Here is an 18,994-nt window from a genome sequence, read left to right as displayed (position 1 = left end):
GCTACAGCTTGGTTAATATGCAGGTCACACCATGTATATGGAGTATTCTCTTTAGGTCGTCCTCAGACGAGCCTTCCATCGTTGTCTCCAGTCATCCTGTATTGATATTTTTCTAGAGTGTTTTATAGCTGAAATTGATGACTACCATTAGCTGCATTGTTAGCCGTATTTTGTTAGCATTTGTTACGGATTAGAATGCACTGAAAAAATAAAGATATTTGTGTTCTTGTCTCACTTAACTATTGTGATTAGTAGGCAGTTAGGCTTTATTGCACTGCACATCTTTTCAAATCTAGCCTTTAAATTGAATATTTCTATACAATCTGGGATTTGTACTTTGTTTTCATTGCAGCAACAGTAGAAAAACTCTTTTAACTGACATAGGATGTTGCAAATGGTAGTAGAATGGCATAAAACACACACCGATCTTTCCTCATTTCCTACCGTAGTTATGGTGAATTTAAAGGTTATGTATGCCTTGTCGTACTCCCTGGTGTTTTAATTCTGGGTTTTTTAAACTTTTTTTCTTGACATTCCAACTTCTCCATCCCTATGCCTCCATTAACTTTATATACATGTGTTTCTGTGTACTTACAACTTCTATTAGGTAGAACGGGGTCAGGTTGTTGATTAGATTTTGCACTGCTGCCACCTTGTTGCAGGTTTGTGCATTGTTCTAACATGAATACTAGAGTGTAGACACAAATAATAAAAATCTCCCAGACACCTCACCCCGACCCCCCACCCCCCATCATCTACCCTTGCATAGTAGCAGCACTTGAACTGAATGTGATAGCGTGTCATAATGAAGAATGTCAGCTGGAAAAAAAACTCCAATAGCAGTATTATTAGTCCAGAATCTTAACGGTCATCCTGGACCGACCCAATTTGGAACCGGTACCAAAAAATACCAGAACACAATATACATTCTTAGTCAACAGTGCACTGGAGTTTTCTCATTAGTCTTCCAAAGTGCTTGGTACTATTGTCTATTTGCTTTAGCAATAAAATAACTCTGAAAGTATGAACAAAATGGCTTTTGTACAACATTTTTTACTCCACAATTATAAACAATTGCTAAAGAGTACACTCACATTCCAAAAAGTCCTCCTTCCACTTGAAGTTTTCCCTTATAAAAACGCTACTAAACTACAATTTGTGGTACAGTTGAAGTTACAGGTGTCAGGTTGTGCGCATCATGTTCTTTTTATCAGACCTCTAAAAGACCCTGTGGCTGCTCGGGAGCTTGTGAGGGCTCAGGCTGGAGGCGGCATATTGGCTTGTTGCACATGGGACAGACACTACGAATCTCCAACCATTTGAGTAGACACCTGAGGAAAGAAGATGAGTAGTCAAATATCATGTATAACTATGTTGGAAGATACCATTAGAATGAAAAGATTTTGAAAATTAAAACGGTAAACTAATCCAGTTTTACATTGTCTATAAGACAACAATGTGAACGTTGGTCCAATAGAAAGTGGTGTTCTCTGTGCTACCTTGTGGTCATGGGAAACTCAATTCCTTTTACGAGTTATTATGCTTCGCTCACTGTTGTGAATTCCTTACTCCATTTACACGAGTGACCAATCACAGACCGCATTAAGAGAAACAAAGTCAGTGAAATTCTGGTCTTCATCGAGGAACTGTGAATCAGTGGAACTCGAGTCTTCGTCGGAGACCAGTTAGTCAGTGGAAGTAGATTTTCGCCGATTATCCGTTAGATCAATGAAAATCTAGTCTTTGTCGGGTACCCCAAGTAGTGCAATGCTCTGCACCTACCGTATTTCCTTTAATTAGCGCACCGGCGGTAATTAATTTAAAACCTCTTCTCACTCCGGCGCTTACCAAAGGCATGCGGTAAATTTAGGCATGCGCTTATAAATTTGAGTGTGATGTAAGGATAATCATGACATCGCTTAATGCCGCAATAAAATTTAAAGCACAATGAATCATCCCGGAAGTTCTTTTTGTTTGGGTCTGAAAAGGCAATTCTAACGTGACACTCTTTATTTTTACAAGGGGTCATTCAACAATTTTTAGCAGTTCCCTCCTTAGTGTTCTTTTTAGCATATTCATTAGCTTGGACCTTAAATCCTACTGAATAGCTCTTTATCTTCTTTTTATGCAATTTTAAATTATTGAAATTAGCCTCCTCCATTTTGAAAATGATGCCTTGAAAGGTGACGTGTCACTCGTGTCGTGTCACTTGTGACGTGTCACTCGTTTTGTACCGGGTAACGCTAAAAACGTAGTAGGTATGTGATTTACCCGGCGGTAATTCTAGGCATGCGCTAATTATTTTGCGAAACGAGTTTGAACCTGCGGTAAATCGAGGCATGCGCATACTATATACCCGGCAGCAATTCAAGGAAATACGGTGTGTGTGTATATATATATATATATATATATATATATATATATATATACATACATACATACATACATACATACATACATACATACATACATACATACATACATACGTACATACATACATACATACATACAGCCTCAAAAAGTGTTTGTGTGTATTTATATATACATATTGTTTATATAAATATATGTATGTGTGTATATATATATATATATATATATATATATATATATATATATATATATATATATATATATATATATATATATATATATATATATATAAACACATACTGTATATATGTATATATATACATATATATATATATATATATATATATATATATATATATATATATATATATATATATATATATATATATATATATTATATAAATAAATAAATAAATGATAAATGGGTTATACTTGTATAGCGCTTTTCTACCTTCAAGGTACTCAAAGCGCTTTGACAGTATTTCCACATTCACCCATTCACACACACATTCACACACTGATGGCGGGAGCTGCCATGCAAGGCGCTAACCAGCAGCCATCAGGAGCAAGGGTGAAGTGTCTTACCCAAGGACACAACGGACGTGACTAGAATGGTAGAAGGTGGGGATTGAACCCCAGTAACCAGCAACCCTCCGATTGCTGGCATGGCCACTCTACCAACTTCGCCACGCCGTCCCCAATATATAAACAATATATATGTATGTATATACATATATGTATATATATATATACACGTATGTGTATATGTGTACATGCTGTATGTGTGTGTACATATACAGTATGTATATACAAAACCTAAAACCGGTGAAGTTGGCACGTTGTGTAAATCGTAAATAAAAACAGAATACAATGATTTGCAAATCCTTTTCATTCTTGCTTGATGTACAGCTTAAGCTGTTCAACAGTCCGGGGGTCTCCGTTGTGGTATTTTACGCTTCATAATGCACCACACATTTTTAATGGGAGACAGGTCTGGACTACAGGCAGGCCAGTCTAGTACCTGCACTCTTTTACTATGAAGCCACGCTGTTGTAACACGTCCAGAAAGTGACTTGGCATTGACTTGCTGAAATAATCAGGGGCGTCCATGAAAAAGACGTTGCTTGGATGGCAACATATATTGCTCCAAAACCTGTATGTACCTTTAAGCATTAATGGTGCCTTCACAGATGTGTAAGTTACCCATGTCTTGGGCACTAATAAACCACCATACCATCACAGATGCTGGCTTTTGAACTTTGTGCCTATAACAGTCCGGATGGTTCTTTTCCTCGTTGGTCCAGAGGACACAACGTCCAAGTTTCCAAAACAATTTGAAATGTGGACTCGTCAGACCACAGAACACTTTTCCACTTTGCATCAGTCCATCTTAGATGAGCTCGGGCCAAGGGGAAGCCGGCGGCGTTTCTGGGTGTTGTTGATAAATGGCTTTCGCTTTGCATAGTAGAGTTTTAACTTGCACTTACAGATGTAGTGACAAACTGTAGTTACTGACAGTGGTTTTCTGACATGTTCCTGGGCCCATGTGGTGATATCCTTTGCACACTGATGTTGGTTTTTGATGCAGAGGGATCGAAGATCATGGGCATTCAATGTTGGTTTTCGGCCTTGCCGCTTACGCTCATGATTTCTCCAGTTTCTCTGAATCTTTTGGTGATATTACGGACCGTAGATGGTGAAATTCTTAAATTCCTTGTATTAACTTGTGGAGAAATGTTATTCTTAAACTGTTCGACAATTTGCTCACGCATTTGTTCACAAAGTGGTGACCCTCGCCCCATCCTTGTTTGTGAATGACTGAGCATTTCATGGAAGCTGCTTTTATACCCAATCATGGCACCCACCTGTTGCCAATTAGCCTGTTCACCTGTGGGATGTTCCAAATAAATGTTTGATGAGCATTCCTTAACTTTCTCAGTCTTTTTTTGCCACTTGTACCTGCTTTTTTGAAACATGTTGCAGGCATCAAATTCCAAATGAGCTAATATTTGCAAAAAATAACAAAGTTTACCAGTTCGAACGTTAAGTATCTTGTCTTTGCAGTCTATTCAATTGAATATAGGTAGAAAAGGATTTGCAAATCATTGTATTCTGCTTTTATTTACGATTTACACAACTTGCCAACTTCACTGGTTTGGGGTTTTGTGTACGTATATATATATATATATATATATATATATATATATATATATATATATATATATATATATATATATATATATATATATATATATATATATATATATATATATATATATATATATATATATATATATACTGTATATATATGAGTACAGGCCAAAAGTTTGGACACACCGTCTCATTTCAATGCGTTTTCTTTATTGTCATGACTATTTACATTGTAGATTGTCACTGAAGGCATCCAAACTGTGACACCTGTGAAGTGACAACCATTTTATGTGACTACCTTTTGAAGCTCATCGAGAGAATGCCAAGAATGTGCAAAACAGTAATCAGAGCAAAGGGTGGCTATTTTGAAGAAACTAGAATACAAAACATGTTTTCAATTATTTAACCTTTTTTGTTAAGTACATAACTCCACATGTGTTCATTCATAGTTTTGATGCCTTCAGTGACAATCTACAATGTAAATAGTCCTGAAAATAAAGAAAACCCATTGAATGAGAAGGTGTGTCCAAACTTTTAGCCTGTACTATATATATATATATATATATATATATATATATATATATATATATATATATATATATATATATATATATATATATACTGTATATATACACTACCGTTCAAAAGTTTGGGGTCACCCAAACAATTTTGTGGAATAGCCTTCATTTCTAAGAACAAGAATAGACTGTCGAGTTTCAGATGAAAGTTCTCTTTTTCTGGCCATTTTGAGCGTTTAATTGACCCCACAAATGTGATGGTCCAGAAACTCAATCTGCTCAAAGGAAGGTCAGTTTTGTAGCTTCTGTAACGAGCTAAACTGTTTTCAGATGTGTGAACATGATTGCACAAGGGTTTTCTAATCATCAATTAGCCTTCTGAGCCAATGAGCAAACACATTGTACCATTAGAACACTGGAGTGATAGTTGCTGTAAATGGGCCTCTATACACCTATGTAGATATTGCACCAAAAACCAGACATTTGCAGCTAGAATAGTCATTTACCACATTAGCAATGTATAGAGTGTATTTCTTTTAAGTTAAGACTAGTTTAAAGTTATCTTCATTGAAAAGTACAGTGCTTTTCCTTCAAAAATAAGGACATTTCAATGTGACCCCAAACTTTTGAACGGTAGTGTATGTATATATAGATACATATATATATATATATATTGAGCGTTTCTTGTTTTAAAAGAGAATGTGTATATATATATAAAATATATATGTGCGTGTATATAAATTGACGGATGCATATATCCACATTTATCCATAATTAAGAGTTACTTCTTTTATATAACTATAGTCATATTTTAAATAGCTAATGTTCCATCTTGTACTCTTTTCCTTTTTTGCATCGTCTCAAGACAAAGTGCTTGCACTGTGGACGGCCTTGAAGTAGGAGGCAGAGAAGAGGAGTCCTCCCTGCTTCCCTTCTCGGGCCGACTTGAGATAACGGACACAATGGGCATCTGTGCGGGCGTGAGGGCGGGGGGAGAGATTGAGGAACAGAATGTTTTCGTGATGGTTTTCAGACCGATCTGGACCGGGCTAAGGAACGTTTGGGTGCTGGGTTGGTCTCAGGTGTGTCCTCTAAGCTTTGAGAATAAACCACAAAATACCAATTACTGCCTGTTGATTGAATATAAACATCAGTTTATTGCCATAAAAAGAATCTGGGAGAGACTAGCAATTTGAATTCCCCATTGGAGGAATGCTGGTCGACGCAACAATACACATATGTGTATATATGTACATATGTGTGTGTATACATACACATATATATATACACACCAATACACACACACACACACACATATATATATATATATATATATATATATATATATATATATATATATATATATATATATATATATATATATATATATATATATATATATATATATATATATATACACACACACGCACATATACAGTATATATATATATATATATATATATATGTGTGTGTGTATATAGGTGTATATATATATATATATATATACACAGATGTGTATATATGTACATACACACATATATATACATTTATATATATATACATATATATACACACACACACATATATATATATATACTGTATATATATATATATATACACACGCACATCTACAGTATATATATATATATATATATATATATATATATATATATATATATATATATATATATATATATATATATATATATATATATATATATATATATATGGAGCGTTTCTTGTTTTAAAAGAGTAGCTCTGTTTCCCTGGCTATATATATATATATATATATATATATATATATATATATATATATATATATATATATATATATATATATATATATATATATATATATATATATATATATATATATATATATTTAATATATATATATATATATACACAGATAGATAGATAAATAGATAGATACCGGGTATATATATAATTGAGCGTTGCTTGTTTTAACAGAGTTGCTCTGTCTCCCCATTTGAGCTTGGTGTTGGGTTAGCACGTGTTGATGTGAAGTGCTTCAGAAGATTTGAGTTGAGGCAGACTTGGATAAACTCTTTTTCGGGGGCATATTGCGTGCATTTTAAATAAACATTCTTGCCTTGAATCTCAATGAGCGAATTGTAGTGCCGCTGTTCTTCCAGTTTGAGAACGCTACGTTTGCATTTCCCTGGCTCCGGCTCTTCACAATTATCGTAATCTTGTTATGTCTCCGTCAGAGCGTGCAGTGAGAGAGCGTGAGCAGGGCATGATCCGCCCACCCAGGTAATCATCAACATCGTATTTACAATGGCGACATCATACCCACCCCTGCTCTTTCCTGGCAGCTGATGTGTGGCCGGAACCTCACACCTTGCGCTTCATTCAACCAAACTGTAGTAACAAGCCACTTCACATTCTTAGTAACGGCAACAGCGTTGCAATGATGGGAACAGTAATTAATTAGATTCCTCGTTACTGAATAAAATAACACCGTTATACTCTAAATTCGTCATCGCCAACACTTCCAGTGAGTCAGTAAAACTCAAGACTTTATCGGGCTCCAGTTAGTCACTGGAAGTCGATTCTTTGTTGAGAATCTGTGAGTCGGTGAAAGTCGAGTCTTCATTGAGTATCCGTGAGTCAACGAAACTCAAGCCTTTGCTGGCACCCATGAGTCAATGAAACTCTAGTCTTCTTCGAGTACCCGTAAGTCAGTGAAACTCAAGTCTTCGTCGGGCACAGAGTTAGTCACTGGAAGTCGATATTTTGTTAGGTATTCTTTAGTTAGTATAACTTGAGTCTTCATCGAGTATCCATGATGGAGTGGAACTCGAGTCATCGTCGGACACTTGGCAGTCAGTGAAACTTACGGGCTAAGCGATTGAACAATTTGTTTTGTCGAGCCCGTGATGCAGCTGTGGCAGGAAGAAGAAACGACGGTTCATTTTTACTCAAGGACCAACAGGTTCGTTGCGACAAGTACCTGTGAGTCCCAATTCAGTAAAAAAACTTTGCAGGTTTTGAATGACCCTTACATCTCTACTATTACTCTACTACTACTATTAGACAGGGGTCTCCAACTTTTCATCATCCTTATAGCCAAAAAGAAAGGAGAGCTGTTATTTACGACTGGCAATATTTATATTGTATTGTACTTTGTGATCATTTTCTTTATGCTATTTTGTCATTAAATAAAGGCATTTGTTTTTTTTTTTCTAAAAAATAATAAAAGAGCTTAAACAAATAGTTTTTGACCCTTTGGTGAGTTTTTTTAAATTTAAGTGGCAAGCTTCAGGCTGGAGACAGCCGCTGTAAGGCAAAGAAAGCTGGTAATTGTGTGACGCATGTGCTTGTTCAAACATGCAAGGAATGTGTACTGACAAAATATATCAGCCTGCTTTAGCGTTTAAAGGCAAACATCAAATTGGAAAATTCCTTTGTGGACACTTTTGTCACTGAATATTTCGAATTAGTGACTGGTCAAAATATTTTAATGTGAAATCGAAAAAAAATATTTTTGTAAATTTCGGTCCCTTGAAGAGCTGTTCTTATTTTCAATTCCGTGTCTGGTATTTGAATGGTTGCCTTATTAATGAACAATTTAAATGGAAAACTTACTTCTTATGAAAAGCATGGGAACATGGGCACACTCCAAGTTCATCCCGGCTGCGAAACTCTTCTAAACACACTGCACATGTTTGCTGCAAAACAAAATAATGCATTAGAATATCTGCATTCATTTTTTGTGTGGCATCATACGAGTACTAGATAATATTAGATGCATTTATCATAAATTATCTCAGCAATCACATGCTTATGCAAGCTGTGATTAGTAAGAAATGTATGTTGCACACAACATAGGATTTAGGATTGAATATTGCAAAAGGGTTAAAGCTACATTTTCTTGTAAAATATGCTTTCAAAGTCAAACAAAAACCGGGATGTTGAGATGTCAGTAAGTCGTGTGCGGACTAAAGGATTAATTCCACAAGTTTGCTTTGCTTTCAGTTTTTTGTTTTGTGATGCAACCATGAAAAACAAGGAAAAAAAGACGACTAACATGACGATAACAGCAGAACTCAAAATAGAACATGTGACAGAGAAAATATAATGATGCAGATAAACAAATCAATTACAATACACTTAATTGGTTGTCACACTCATTATATTCGTCACCAGAAAGAGCTGGTATCAGAGCTCACCTACATAGTTGTCTCAGGAGTAAGACAGCTGTCTGAACTTAATATTAGATTACTTTTTGTGTTTTTAAACAATGTGTTTACAACAAAACAATTGTTACCCTCAAAAAGTGTGACGGGAAATCTATAGTTTAGTTTGTTATTAGCTAGCGCTATTAAGAGCAGCACACTTTATCATCATCCACAATCCTTCTGTGAGACAAGAACACACGTCTTTCCCTTTTCTGTGCGTACTAAATGTTGAAGAACTGCTAGTATGAGGTGGCTAACAATGCAGGTAACTGGGGTTCATCTACAGTATTCCGCCAATAAAACTGCCAACAACGCTTTATTCACATGCAACTTCCTGCATATTAACCAATCTATAGCAACATTGTTATTGTGAGAGCTAACACAGAGGAACTACTTTCCTGGCGTTGTGACACACGTGCTTGCTCACACTTCTCCTCCAACAACAAGCGAGTAGCCAGCTAGCTTGAGCTGCTAATAAGTTAAAGTACCAATGATTGTCAAACACACTAGGTGTGGTGAAATTTGTCCTCTGCATTTGACCCATCCCCTTGTTCACCCCCTGGGAGGTGAGGGGAGCAGTGGGCAGCAGCGGTGCCACGCCCGGGAATCATTTTGGTGATTTAACCCCCAATTCCAATCCTTGATGCTGAGTGCCAAGCAGGGAGGTAATGGGTCCGATTTTTTTATAGTCTTTGGTATGACTCGGCCGGGGTTTGAACTCACAACCTACCGATCTCAGGGCGGACACTCTAACCACTAGGCCACTGAGTAGGTTATAATAACGTTGGTTGCGTCCCGCCATAAAATGAGGAAGGAGCTTTAAGCTACTTTTGTTGCTGCTGTGTTACCTTTGAGTTATGACAAAAAATCATGACTTTCACCTGTATAGTAGAAGGTTGTGGCACTAAGACAGGAAGTTGGTCAACATTGAAAATCCATGAAAAAAAAAAAAATGGAATGCACACAATATACATTTTTTTTATCTGAGGAGTGAGGATAGTTCTAAATTTAGCTGCTCAAAGGCCCAAATACGTACTGAAAGATACAACATCCCATCAGTCGGCATCCCAGTAAAAGACGGCATTGTAAGTCAATGTTTTAAGGTCTTGTTTGAAACGTTGAGCGCATAACAACAAATGTTACCGTTGCTTGTTTTTACCATGTCTTTACATAATCATGTATTTTACTGCTGTGAAGCACTTTGAGCTGCAATTCTTGTATGAAAGGTGCTATACAAATAACATTTATTATTATTATTATTATTATTATTATTATTATTATTATGAGCTCTGCATAGTCAATGTGCCCAGAAAATAAGTTACATTAATTTTTAAAATGACCAAAATACTGTGAATAGTACATGTTAACATGAATGTGCATGTTACTACAAAACATACATACTTACAGTGAGTATATAAAACGGTGTTGGAGGCTTTTGGATGGTTTTTAGAGGGCTATAGGCAGAATTGTTGGTATCCCCATTACCTGGATTGGTATCTGCCTCTTTACTATTTAGAACACACAGAAAAGGTAAAAACGAGTATTCTTGTACCACATAGGGATTGTCAAAAATTCCCCCCAAAAAGTGCAGTTCTCCTTTAAAGCACTCATTGGTACATTTATGTCACAAAATTAATATGCGTTGTCTAAAAATGCGGGTGAAAACTGTCCAATAATGTGTTGCACTTATAAATAGAAGGATTTTTGTATTCAATTAATTAATCAATGTTATTTATTTCACAATGCTCAAATGCTCACTTTATGGTGTTAAAATAAGTGTAAAAGGTAAACAACAGAATTTGGGAAAAAATAAAATGGATTTCATAGGGCCTTATAGCCCGCAAAAGTACAGCATTTAGTGGAGTTTATTTTTTTTGCGTTTTATTATACAGTAGTTAATTTCTCTTTATACTTGTATGAGGGGATTGGTAAAATGTTGTACTGTGTATCTATGTATTGTACAAGCTGAATCATACTCAACCTACTCCAAGAAGGCTCAGTTTCTTCCCCGCTCCTTTTAGAACTACCTATTGGCAAGAAATAATTAATGTCAAAATGCATTTTTTTAAACACATAAACAACTGTAATATACGTTTTTGTTTTACCTCATTGTAGCCATAGTGTTCTCTTTCACCTTGTCGCCTGAGTCTGTAAAACACAGTCTTTTTCAAATGCAACAATGCTGTAATCCAGAGTCATGAAAATGATATAACATGTCGTCTGGGTCTGCATGTTGGTCTTTTACTCAGCATGTCTGGTCATGCCTCATAAATCAGCAGTGACAGTCCTTCAAAAAGTCTTGGAATTCACACAATGTCCAATTCATGTAAAAGCTTGTCCTACCAAGCTCAGCATGACTTAGCCACAGCAAAAACAAATAACAATAGAAAAAAGTGGAAGTTTGGTTGTTGTTGTGTACATAGTGCAAAATAACATTTGTTTTAACTTTTAATCAATTAATTACCACATACTTATTTCATGTTTCTTTAATTTAAGACCCGGCTGCAAAACCAACAAGTTATACCACAGTGCTTTAGTTTTGTCCAGTGATTTTAAACCTTCTTGACCAAGGTTTTCTGTCCGAAAAGCACATGGAAGTCAGCAGTAGCACCCTAATTAAATCGCATCGTAATTCCTTTAAGCTGCCTTCATTTATCATTTTCCAAACAAAAAATGAAGCACTGTGTAGTTCTGTTTGTCCTCTGTATGGACACATGGTCCTCCGAAACACATTTGAAGCTTTGTACTGGTTTGTATTAATACAAAATGATTCTATTCCAGGGGTTCTCAACAGATGTGGGTAGTAACGCGCTACATTTACTCCGTTACATCTACTTGAGTAACTTTTGGGATAAATTGTACTTCTAAGAGTAGGTTTAATGCAACATACTTTTACTTTTACTTGAGTATATTTATAGAGAAGAAACGCTACTTTTACTCCGCTCCATTTATCTACATTCAGCTTGCTACTCGCTACTGATTTTTATCGATCTGTTAATGCACGCTTTGTTTGTTTTGGTTTCTCAGACAGACCTTCAAAGTACGATCTATCGCATGCCTGCGTTTCACCAATCAAATGCAGTCACTGGTGACGTTTGACTCCGTTTCACCAATCAAACAGAGCCAGGCGGTCACATGATTAACAAGCTTTAGCTTACATGAACTCAACGTCAAATTTGAGGAAGTACATCGCGGTAAGTAACGTTAGTAGATATTTTGGCTGTCACCATAGGCTGATGTTAGCTTCCCTGCTATGAATCACTGTCAAATGTACGTCGTGTGGGGACATTTATTAACGCACTGCAGCCTCATAGACAGACAGACAGAGACACACTCACAGTCGCACACACACACACACACACGCATGCATACAAACACCAATCAGAAGTGTACAGTGTGTTCCCACTGGTGCAGCCCACACCTATCAGTTTATGGTTTGCGTAAAGGCGAACTTGTTATTTTCCTTTGTAATCTCTGCCTACTGAGCCTATGGTGCTGTTAAGTTATTGTGGCTCAATTTGCCTTAATTTTTTTTATGTTAATGTCTTATTATTTAATATATATTATTGTTTTAGTTGCTTAAGAGATATTCCTGGCTCTGAATTTGCTCATTGCTATTTTTATGTTTTTGTGCATTATTTGTTGCCGTCATCATTAAACGAACAGGTTACTCATCAGTTACTCAGTACTTGAGTAGTTTTTTCACAACATACTTTTTACTTTTACTCAAGTAAATATTTGGGTGACTACTCCTTACTTTTACTTGAGTAATACATCTCTAAAGTAACAGTACTCTTACTTGAGTACAATTTCTGGCTACTCTACCCACCTCTGGTTCTCAAGCTGTTTTCACCAAGTACCACTTTAGAAAACACATGGCTCTCTAAGCACCACAATAATGACCAACATTAAAATACAGTAGCGTAGTAGACCTAAGTATTCATTAAAAAAAGGCAGAGGTTTTATTTAACAAGTGTATTTAATATTTTTGGCGAATGTAACATTACACACAGTGTGATCAGTAACACTATGTTTGTATATAGGAAAATAAAAAACTGTACTTTAATCAAGTGATTATTTGGGGTACCACTAGATGCGGCCCGCGTAACACATGGTATGCATACTACAGTTTGAGAATACATTTTCTATTCTATTCTACTCTATTGCCTCACAGCTGTGTGTTATGTTGATACAAGGGTAGTTAGTGTCAGTTTATGATCGATACTAGAGTGATTAGATTGATATTTTCATTTTCTCAAAATAATTTTGTGTTGTTTTTGTTAATATTTACACATTTTGGGGAATCATTTCCTGGACATGATGGCATTTGATAGCAAAAACCAAAGGGTTTAATTGAGTAGTAGAGTAGTTTTGTCACATGGTGACTGAGTTGTTTGCAGCCTGACCCCAAGATGCAGATAAAAATATATATATATATATATATGTATATTCCATGAAAAGCTAGTGCAGCTAGGGACAGAGGTGGGTAGAGTAGCCAGAAATTGTACTCAAGTGAGAGTACTGTTACTTTAGAGATTTATTACTGAAGTAAAAGTAAGGAGTAGTCACCCAAATATTTACTTGAGTAAAAGTAAAAGGTATGTTGTGGAAAAAACTACTCAAGTACTGAGTAACTGATGAGTAACCTGTTCGTTTAATGATGACGGCAACAAATAATGCACAAAAACATAAAAATAGCAATGAGCAAATTCAGAGCCAGGAATATCTCTTAAGCAACTAAAACAATAATATATATTAAATAATAAGACATTAACATAAAAAAAATTAAGACAAATTGAGCCACAATAACTTAACAGCACCATAGGCTCAGTAGGCAGAGATTACAAAGGAAAATAAAAAGTTAGCCTTTACGCAAACCATAAACTGATAGGTGTGGGCTGCACCTGGGAACACACTGATTGCTGTTTCTATGCGTGTGTGTGTGTGTGTGTGTGTGTGTGTGTGTGTGTGTGTGTGTGTGTGTGTGTGTGTGTGTGTGTGTGTGTGTGTGTGTGTGTGTGTGTGTGTGTGTGTGTGTGTGTGTGTGTGTGTGTGTGTGTGTGTGTCTATGAGGCTAACATCAGCCTACGGTGACAGCCAAAATATCTACTAACGTTACTTACCGCGATGTGCTTCCTCAAATTTGACGTTGAGTTCATGTAAGCTTAAGCTTGTTAATCATGTGACCGCCTGGCTCTGTTTGATTGGTGACTGCATTTGATTGGTGAAACGGAGTGAAACGTCACCAGTGACTGTATTTGATTGGTGAAACGCAGGCATGCAATAGATCCTACTTTGAAGGTCTGTCTGACAAACCAAAACAAACAAAGCGTGCATTAACAGATTGATAAAAATCAGTAGCAAGTAGCAAGCTGAATGTAGATGTTTAGATGTAGCGTTTCTCCTCTATAAATATACTCAAGTAAAAGTAAAAGTATGTTGCATTAAAACTACTCTTAGAAGTACAATTTATCCCAAAAGTTACTCAAGTAGATGTAACGGAGTAAATGTAGCGCGTTACTACCCACCTCTGGCTAGGGAGTGCACAGAAAGCTAACAACTGTCTAGATCAGTGGTGCCCAACCACCGGTCCGTGGATCAATTGGTACCGGGCCGCACAAGAATTAAAAAAATATATTTTATTTGTATTTATTTTTTTATTAAATCAACATAAAAAACACAAGATACACTTACAATTAGTGCACCAACCCAAAAAACCTCCCTCCCCCATTCACACTCATTCGCACAAAAGGGTTGTTTTTTTCTGTTATTAATATTTCTGGTTCCTACATTATATATCAATATAGATCAATACAGTCTGCAGGGATACAGTCCGTAAGCACATATGATTGTATTTTTTTAATGACAAAAAAAACAAAAACCCCGCCCCGGTCTGTGGGACAAATATTCAAGCGTTGACCGGTCCGCAGTTGCAAAAAGGTTGGGGACCACTGCTCTAGATAGCAACAAGCACTAAAAAGGGAAATTATATGAGAACTTGGGCAGCTAGGAAGTGCAAAATCTCAGAACAGTGATCCAGCCCCTTCAAGACGACAGGGCTGGCATATAAAGCATCCTGATTGGCAACCAGGAACAGGTGTGACCTGATTGACAATCAGGGACAGGTGAGAGAAGCATCTCTCATGCCAGAGGAGAAGTGGCAGGAAAAAAAAAAAAAACAGGAAGTGGAAACAGGAAAACAACAGCACTGGAACAGAAATATCAACACAAGTCCAAAAACTGTCACGCGGGGTTATCACAAGTTTTTGCTTTTGTTTAGTTATTGTGTACTATTTATGTTGTTTTTGTAATAAAGTTTTAAAAAAAAGTAACTAGTTTGAATTGAAAATAAATGTAAATATTTACAATTAATACATGTGATCGGTATTGGAATTTTTTGATCGGAATCAGCAGCATATGATCCTGATCAGAACAACCTTACACTGCATGTAACTTATCCAGCAATGACATTTTAGTTAGACAACAATAACGTTATACATTATCGTCAGTTTCAGTAATTTTGAATCAGATAAAAAATACAACTTATGCACTCAAAGGAGCTGTTCTGTTAACCATCTTTTTTTACTTTCTATACTTCTATCCGTTTTCTATAACGCTTGTCTTTATTAGTGTGAGCTGAAGAATATCCCAGCTAGATTGCACGTATGGACAAATAAACATTCACATTCACATTCATGCGTATCCAAATTGACCTAAAAACTATCTTTCAGGTGTTTCCTCTTAGGGGCTGTCATAATGAGATAACGGCATAATGATTTGGCGTTTCCTTTCTGACACAACCCCAACCAAGCATGTACCATTACACCAGCAGGGACCAGTCTTTAATAGGGATGGGTACCATTGAGGTTTAAATCAATTCGATACCAATTACTGGTACTTTTTTTTTGTTTCAAATGTGTTAATAAATGTTAATTGTTTAAAAAAAAAAAGTTTTTGTTATTTAACGTTTAAACATTTAACATTGCGAACTGCAGTTTTTTTTTGTTTTGCCCATCATTTACAATACCTATGTTAGACAAACACACACATTGTTTTCTTTTTTTATGCATTCTAACTTGTAAATAAACGTTAGCAAAAGTCTGCTAACAACGGGGTCGATGGGAGTTGCTCTATTCCGCATATAAAACACTCAAAAAAACATCCAAACACATCTGTTAACGTTTTATAAACATGCTATAAGTATATAGGGTTTGAAAGTGTAATGTGGAAGTGCATTGCATTGTGGGTCTTGCTGGACTCTGAATAGCTTATTTACATTGCTGAATACAAGACTGCTTAAGTTTTGGGGTTTTTTCTTCAGCAAGTTGAAAACATAACGTGAACATGCGGCATCAATAACTTCCACAATCGTGGTCATGATTGCTCCAGGGAAAAAATGATTTGGAGAGATTTTTCTCATTTCCAGCGTGAAAGCAAAGCGGAAGGAAGTCGGGTTATGAAGCAATAAAGAGACACTGAATAGCCTGGAATGCAGCCGTGAGACAAACAAACATACTTTTAACGCTATCACCTGGTTTATGTTGGTGTGTTCGCGGCATTTTCACACTGGTAAGTTTGAATAAAAGCCTGTTTTATGTATTAGCATTTAGTAGGATGTTAGCGTTAGCTAAGCTAAGCTATCTGCGGGTTAACAACAACATTAACCTGCTCAGTGGCCTTGTCGTTAGAGTGTCCGCCCTGAGACTGGAAGGTCGTGAATTCAAACCCCGGCCGAGTCATACCAAAGACTATAAAATGGGACCCATTGCCTCCCTCACTCAGCATCAATGGTTGGAATTGGGGTTTAAATCACCAAAATGATGCCCGAGCACAGCCACCGCTGTTGCTCACTGCTCCCCTCACCTCCCAGGCGGAGGAACCAAGGGATGGGTCAAATGCAGAGGATAATTTCACCACACCTAGTGTGTGTGGGACTATCTTTGGGACTTTAACTTTAACTAACTTTAACTTTAACATACAGTATTTTGGACAAAAGCAAGACCCCTATTCATGGATCAATAACTGAGAAGACTTTAAATATTTCCCCCAATTAATGCACAGGGAATTTCAGACTTGAAGTATAGTTAGTTCTCGAGGAGACACCGCACAGTGACAAGTCCTGTTGACTTACCTCTGAAAGGACGACAGTCTTCTCTTTGTGATGTAAAATTCCAAGGTCTTGCACACACCCAAAGTTGGTTTGTCCGTGACTCTTTACCGACTTAGCATTCCAAAATGTTTCGCCTTTCAAAAACTGACTCCGTTGATGACTGAGATACAGCACATGTTTGGCAGCATGCTCAAATCTTGTCTAATGGACTTGCTCTCATTGATTGATTGATTGATTGATTGATTGAGACTTGTATTAGTAGATTGCACAGTACAGTACATATTCCGTTCAATTGACCACTAAATGGTAACACCCGAATACGTTTTTCAACTTGTTTAAGTCGGGGTCCACGTTAATCAATTCATGCATCAATTTCACAATTTAACTTATTTTTAAGGTGGTCAGCCTTTGGAACAGGGTATAGTTTATTTTGGTACAGTCCCTTGAATTTTTTCTTTCATATCATCTATTTTAATCCATTTTAATTTGTTGCTCTCTCTAACAATACCGCTAGTTGAATACAGCCATGTAAACCAAAACTTTGTCCAGCAACAATGGCTACTCAGCCCCCACAGTGCATTGCGAAATCACGTGCCCTTTCGAGCCCTATATGACCCCTTTAAATAGGAGCCTTAAAGAAAGCTTCAGTTATGTAAATCACAACTTTGGACCCCAGTGTTCGATGTTTGCTAGCAAGGTTAAAATGTCAATGCAAGGATCTGCCAATGTCCAAGTTCCTCTATACAACAGTAGCATGCTAGTGTTTTTAGGAATTTGCTACAAAAATATGTTTGTCTCCAAGTTTTGGACTGTGATGTCATTAGGGTTACAAAAAACACTTATTACAAATTCATTAAAGGCCTACTGAAACCCACTACTACCGACCACGCAGTCTGATAGTTTATATATCAATGATGAAATCTTAACATTGCAACACATGCCAATACGGCCGGGTTAACTTATAAATTGCAATTTTAAATTTCCCGCCACACTTCCGGTTGAAAACGTCTAGATATGATGACGTATGCGCGTGACGGAATCAGTTGATGCGGAAGTATTGGTACCCCATTGAATACAATACAAAAAAGCTCTGTTTTCATTTCAAAATTCCACAGTATTCTGGACATCTGTGTTGGTGAATCTTTTGCAATTTGTTTAATGAACAATCGAGACTGCAAAGAAGAAAGTTGTAGGTGGGATCGGTGTATTAGCGGCGGACTACAGCAACACAACCAGGAAGACAGAGATGGATAGCAGACGCGCTAGCCGCCGAACTCACCTTAACTTCCTCCGTCTCGCTGACCGCATCTGTGATCGGGTGAAGTCCTTCGTCGCACCGTCGATCGCTGGAACGCAGGTGAGCACGGGTGTTGATGAGCAGATGAGGGCTGGCTGGCGTAAGTGGATAGCTAATGTTTTTAGCATAGCTCTGTGAGGTCCGGTTGCTAAGTTAGCTTCAATGGCGTCGTTAGCAACAGCATTGTTAACCTTCACCAGGCTGGAAAGCATTAACCGTGTATTTACATGTCCCTGGTTTAATAGTATTGTTGATCTTCTGTCTATCCTTCCAGTCAGGGATTTATTTATTTTGTTTCTATATGCAGTTAAGCACGATGCTATCACGTTAGCTCCGTAGCTAA

At 36.8% G+C, this 18,994-nt stretch overlaps 1 protein-coding gene across 4 annotated transcripts in view; it reads right to left on the bottom strand.

The window, feature by feature from the left end:
* Positions 1 to 775: 775 nt before the first annotated feature.
* Positions 776 to 18,994, bottom strand: part of LOC133657473 (RING finger protein 122-like) — a 41,795-nt gene continuing 23,576 nt past the window's right edge. For 3 of the 4 annotated variants that reach the window (XM_062058834.1, XM_062058833.1, XM_062058832.1), the window contains exons 4-7: positions 11,350 to 11,392; positions 11,230 to 11,271; positions 8,652 to 8,734; positions 777 to 1,331 (exon numbers count right to left, since the gene is read on the bottom strand). In XM_062058834.1, the coding sequence (XP_061914818.1) occupies positions 1,211 to 1,331; positions 8,652 to 8,734; positions 11,230 to 11,271; positions 11,350 to 11,392 (289 nt within the window). In that variant the 3' untranslated portion in view covers positions 777 to 1,210. Of the gene's footprint in view, positions 1,332 to 8,651; positions 8,735 to 11,229; positions 11,272 to 11,349; positions 11,393 to 18,994 lie in introns of all 4 variants that reach the window. The other variant, XM_062058835.1, reaches the window with a different exon arrangement.

The sequence above is a fragment of the Entelurus aequoreus genome, linkage group LG09 (assembly GCF_033978785.1).
Source record: "Entelurus aequoreus isolate RoL-2023_Sb linkage group LG09, RoL_Eaeq_v1.1, whole genome shotgun sequence".
Classification (NCBI taxonomy): Eukaryota; Metazoa; Chordata; class Actinopteri; order Syngnathiformes; family Syngnathidae; genus Entelurus; species Entelurus aequoreus.
The sequence above is the reverse complement of the archived record's forward strand: the minus strand, read 5'-3'. Positions and strand labels throughout refer to the sequence as shown.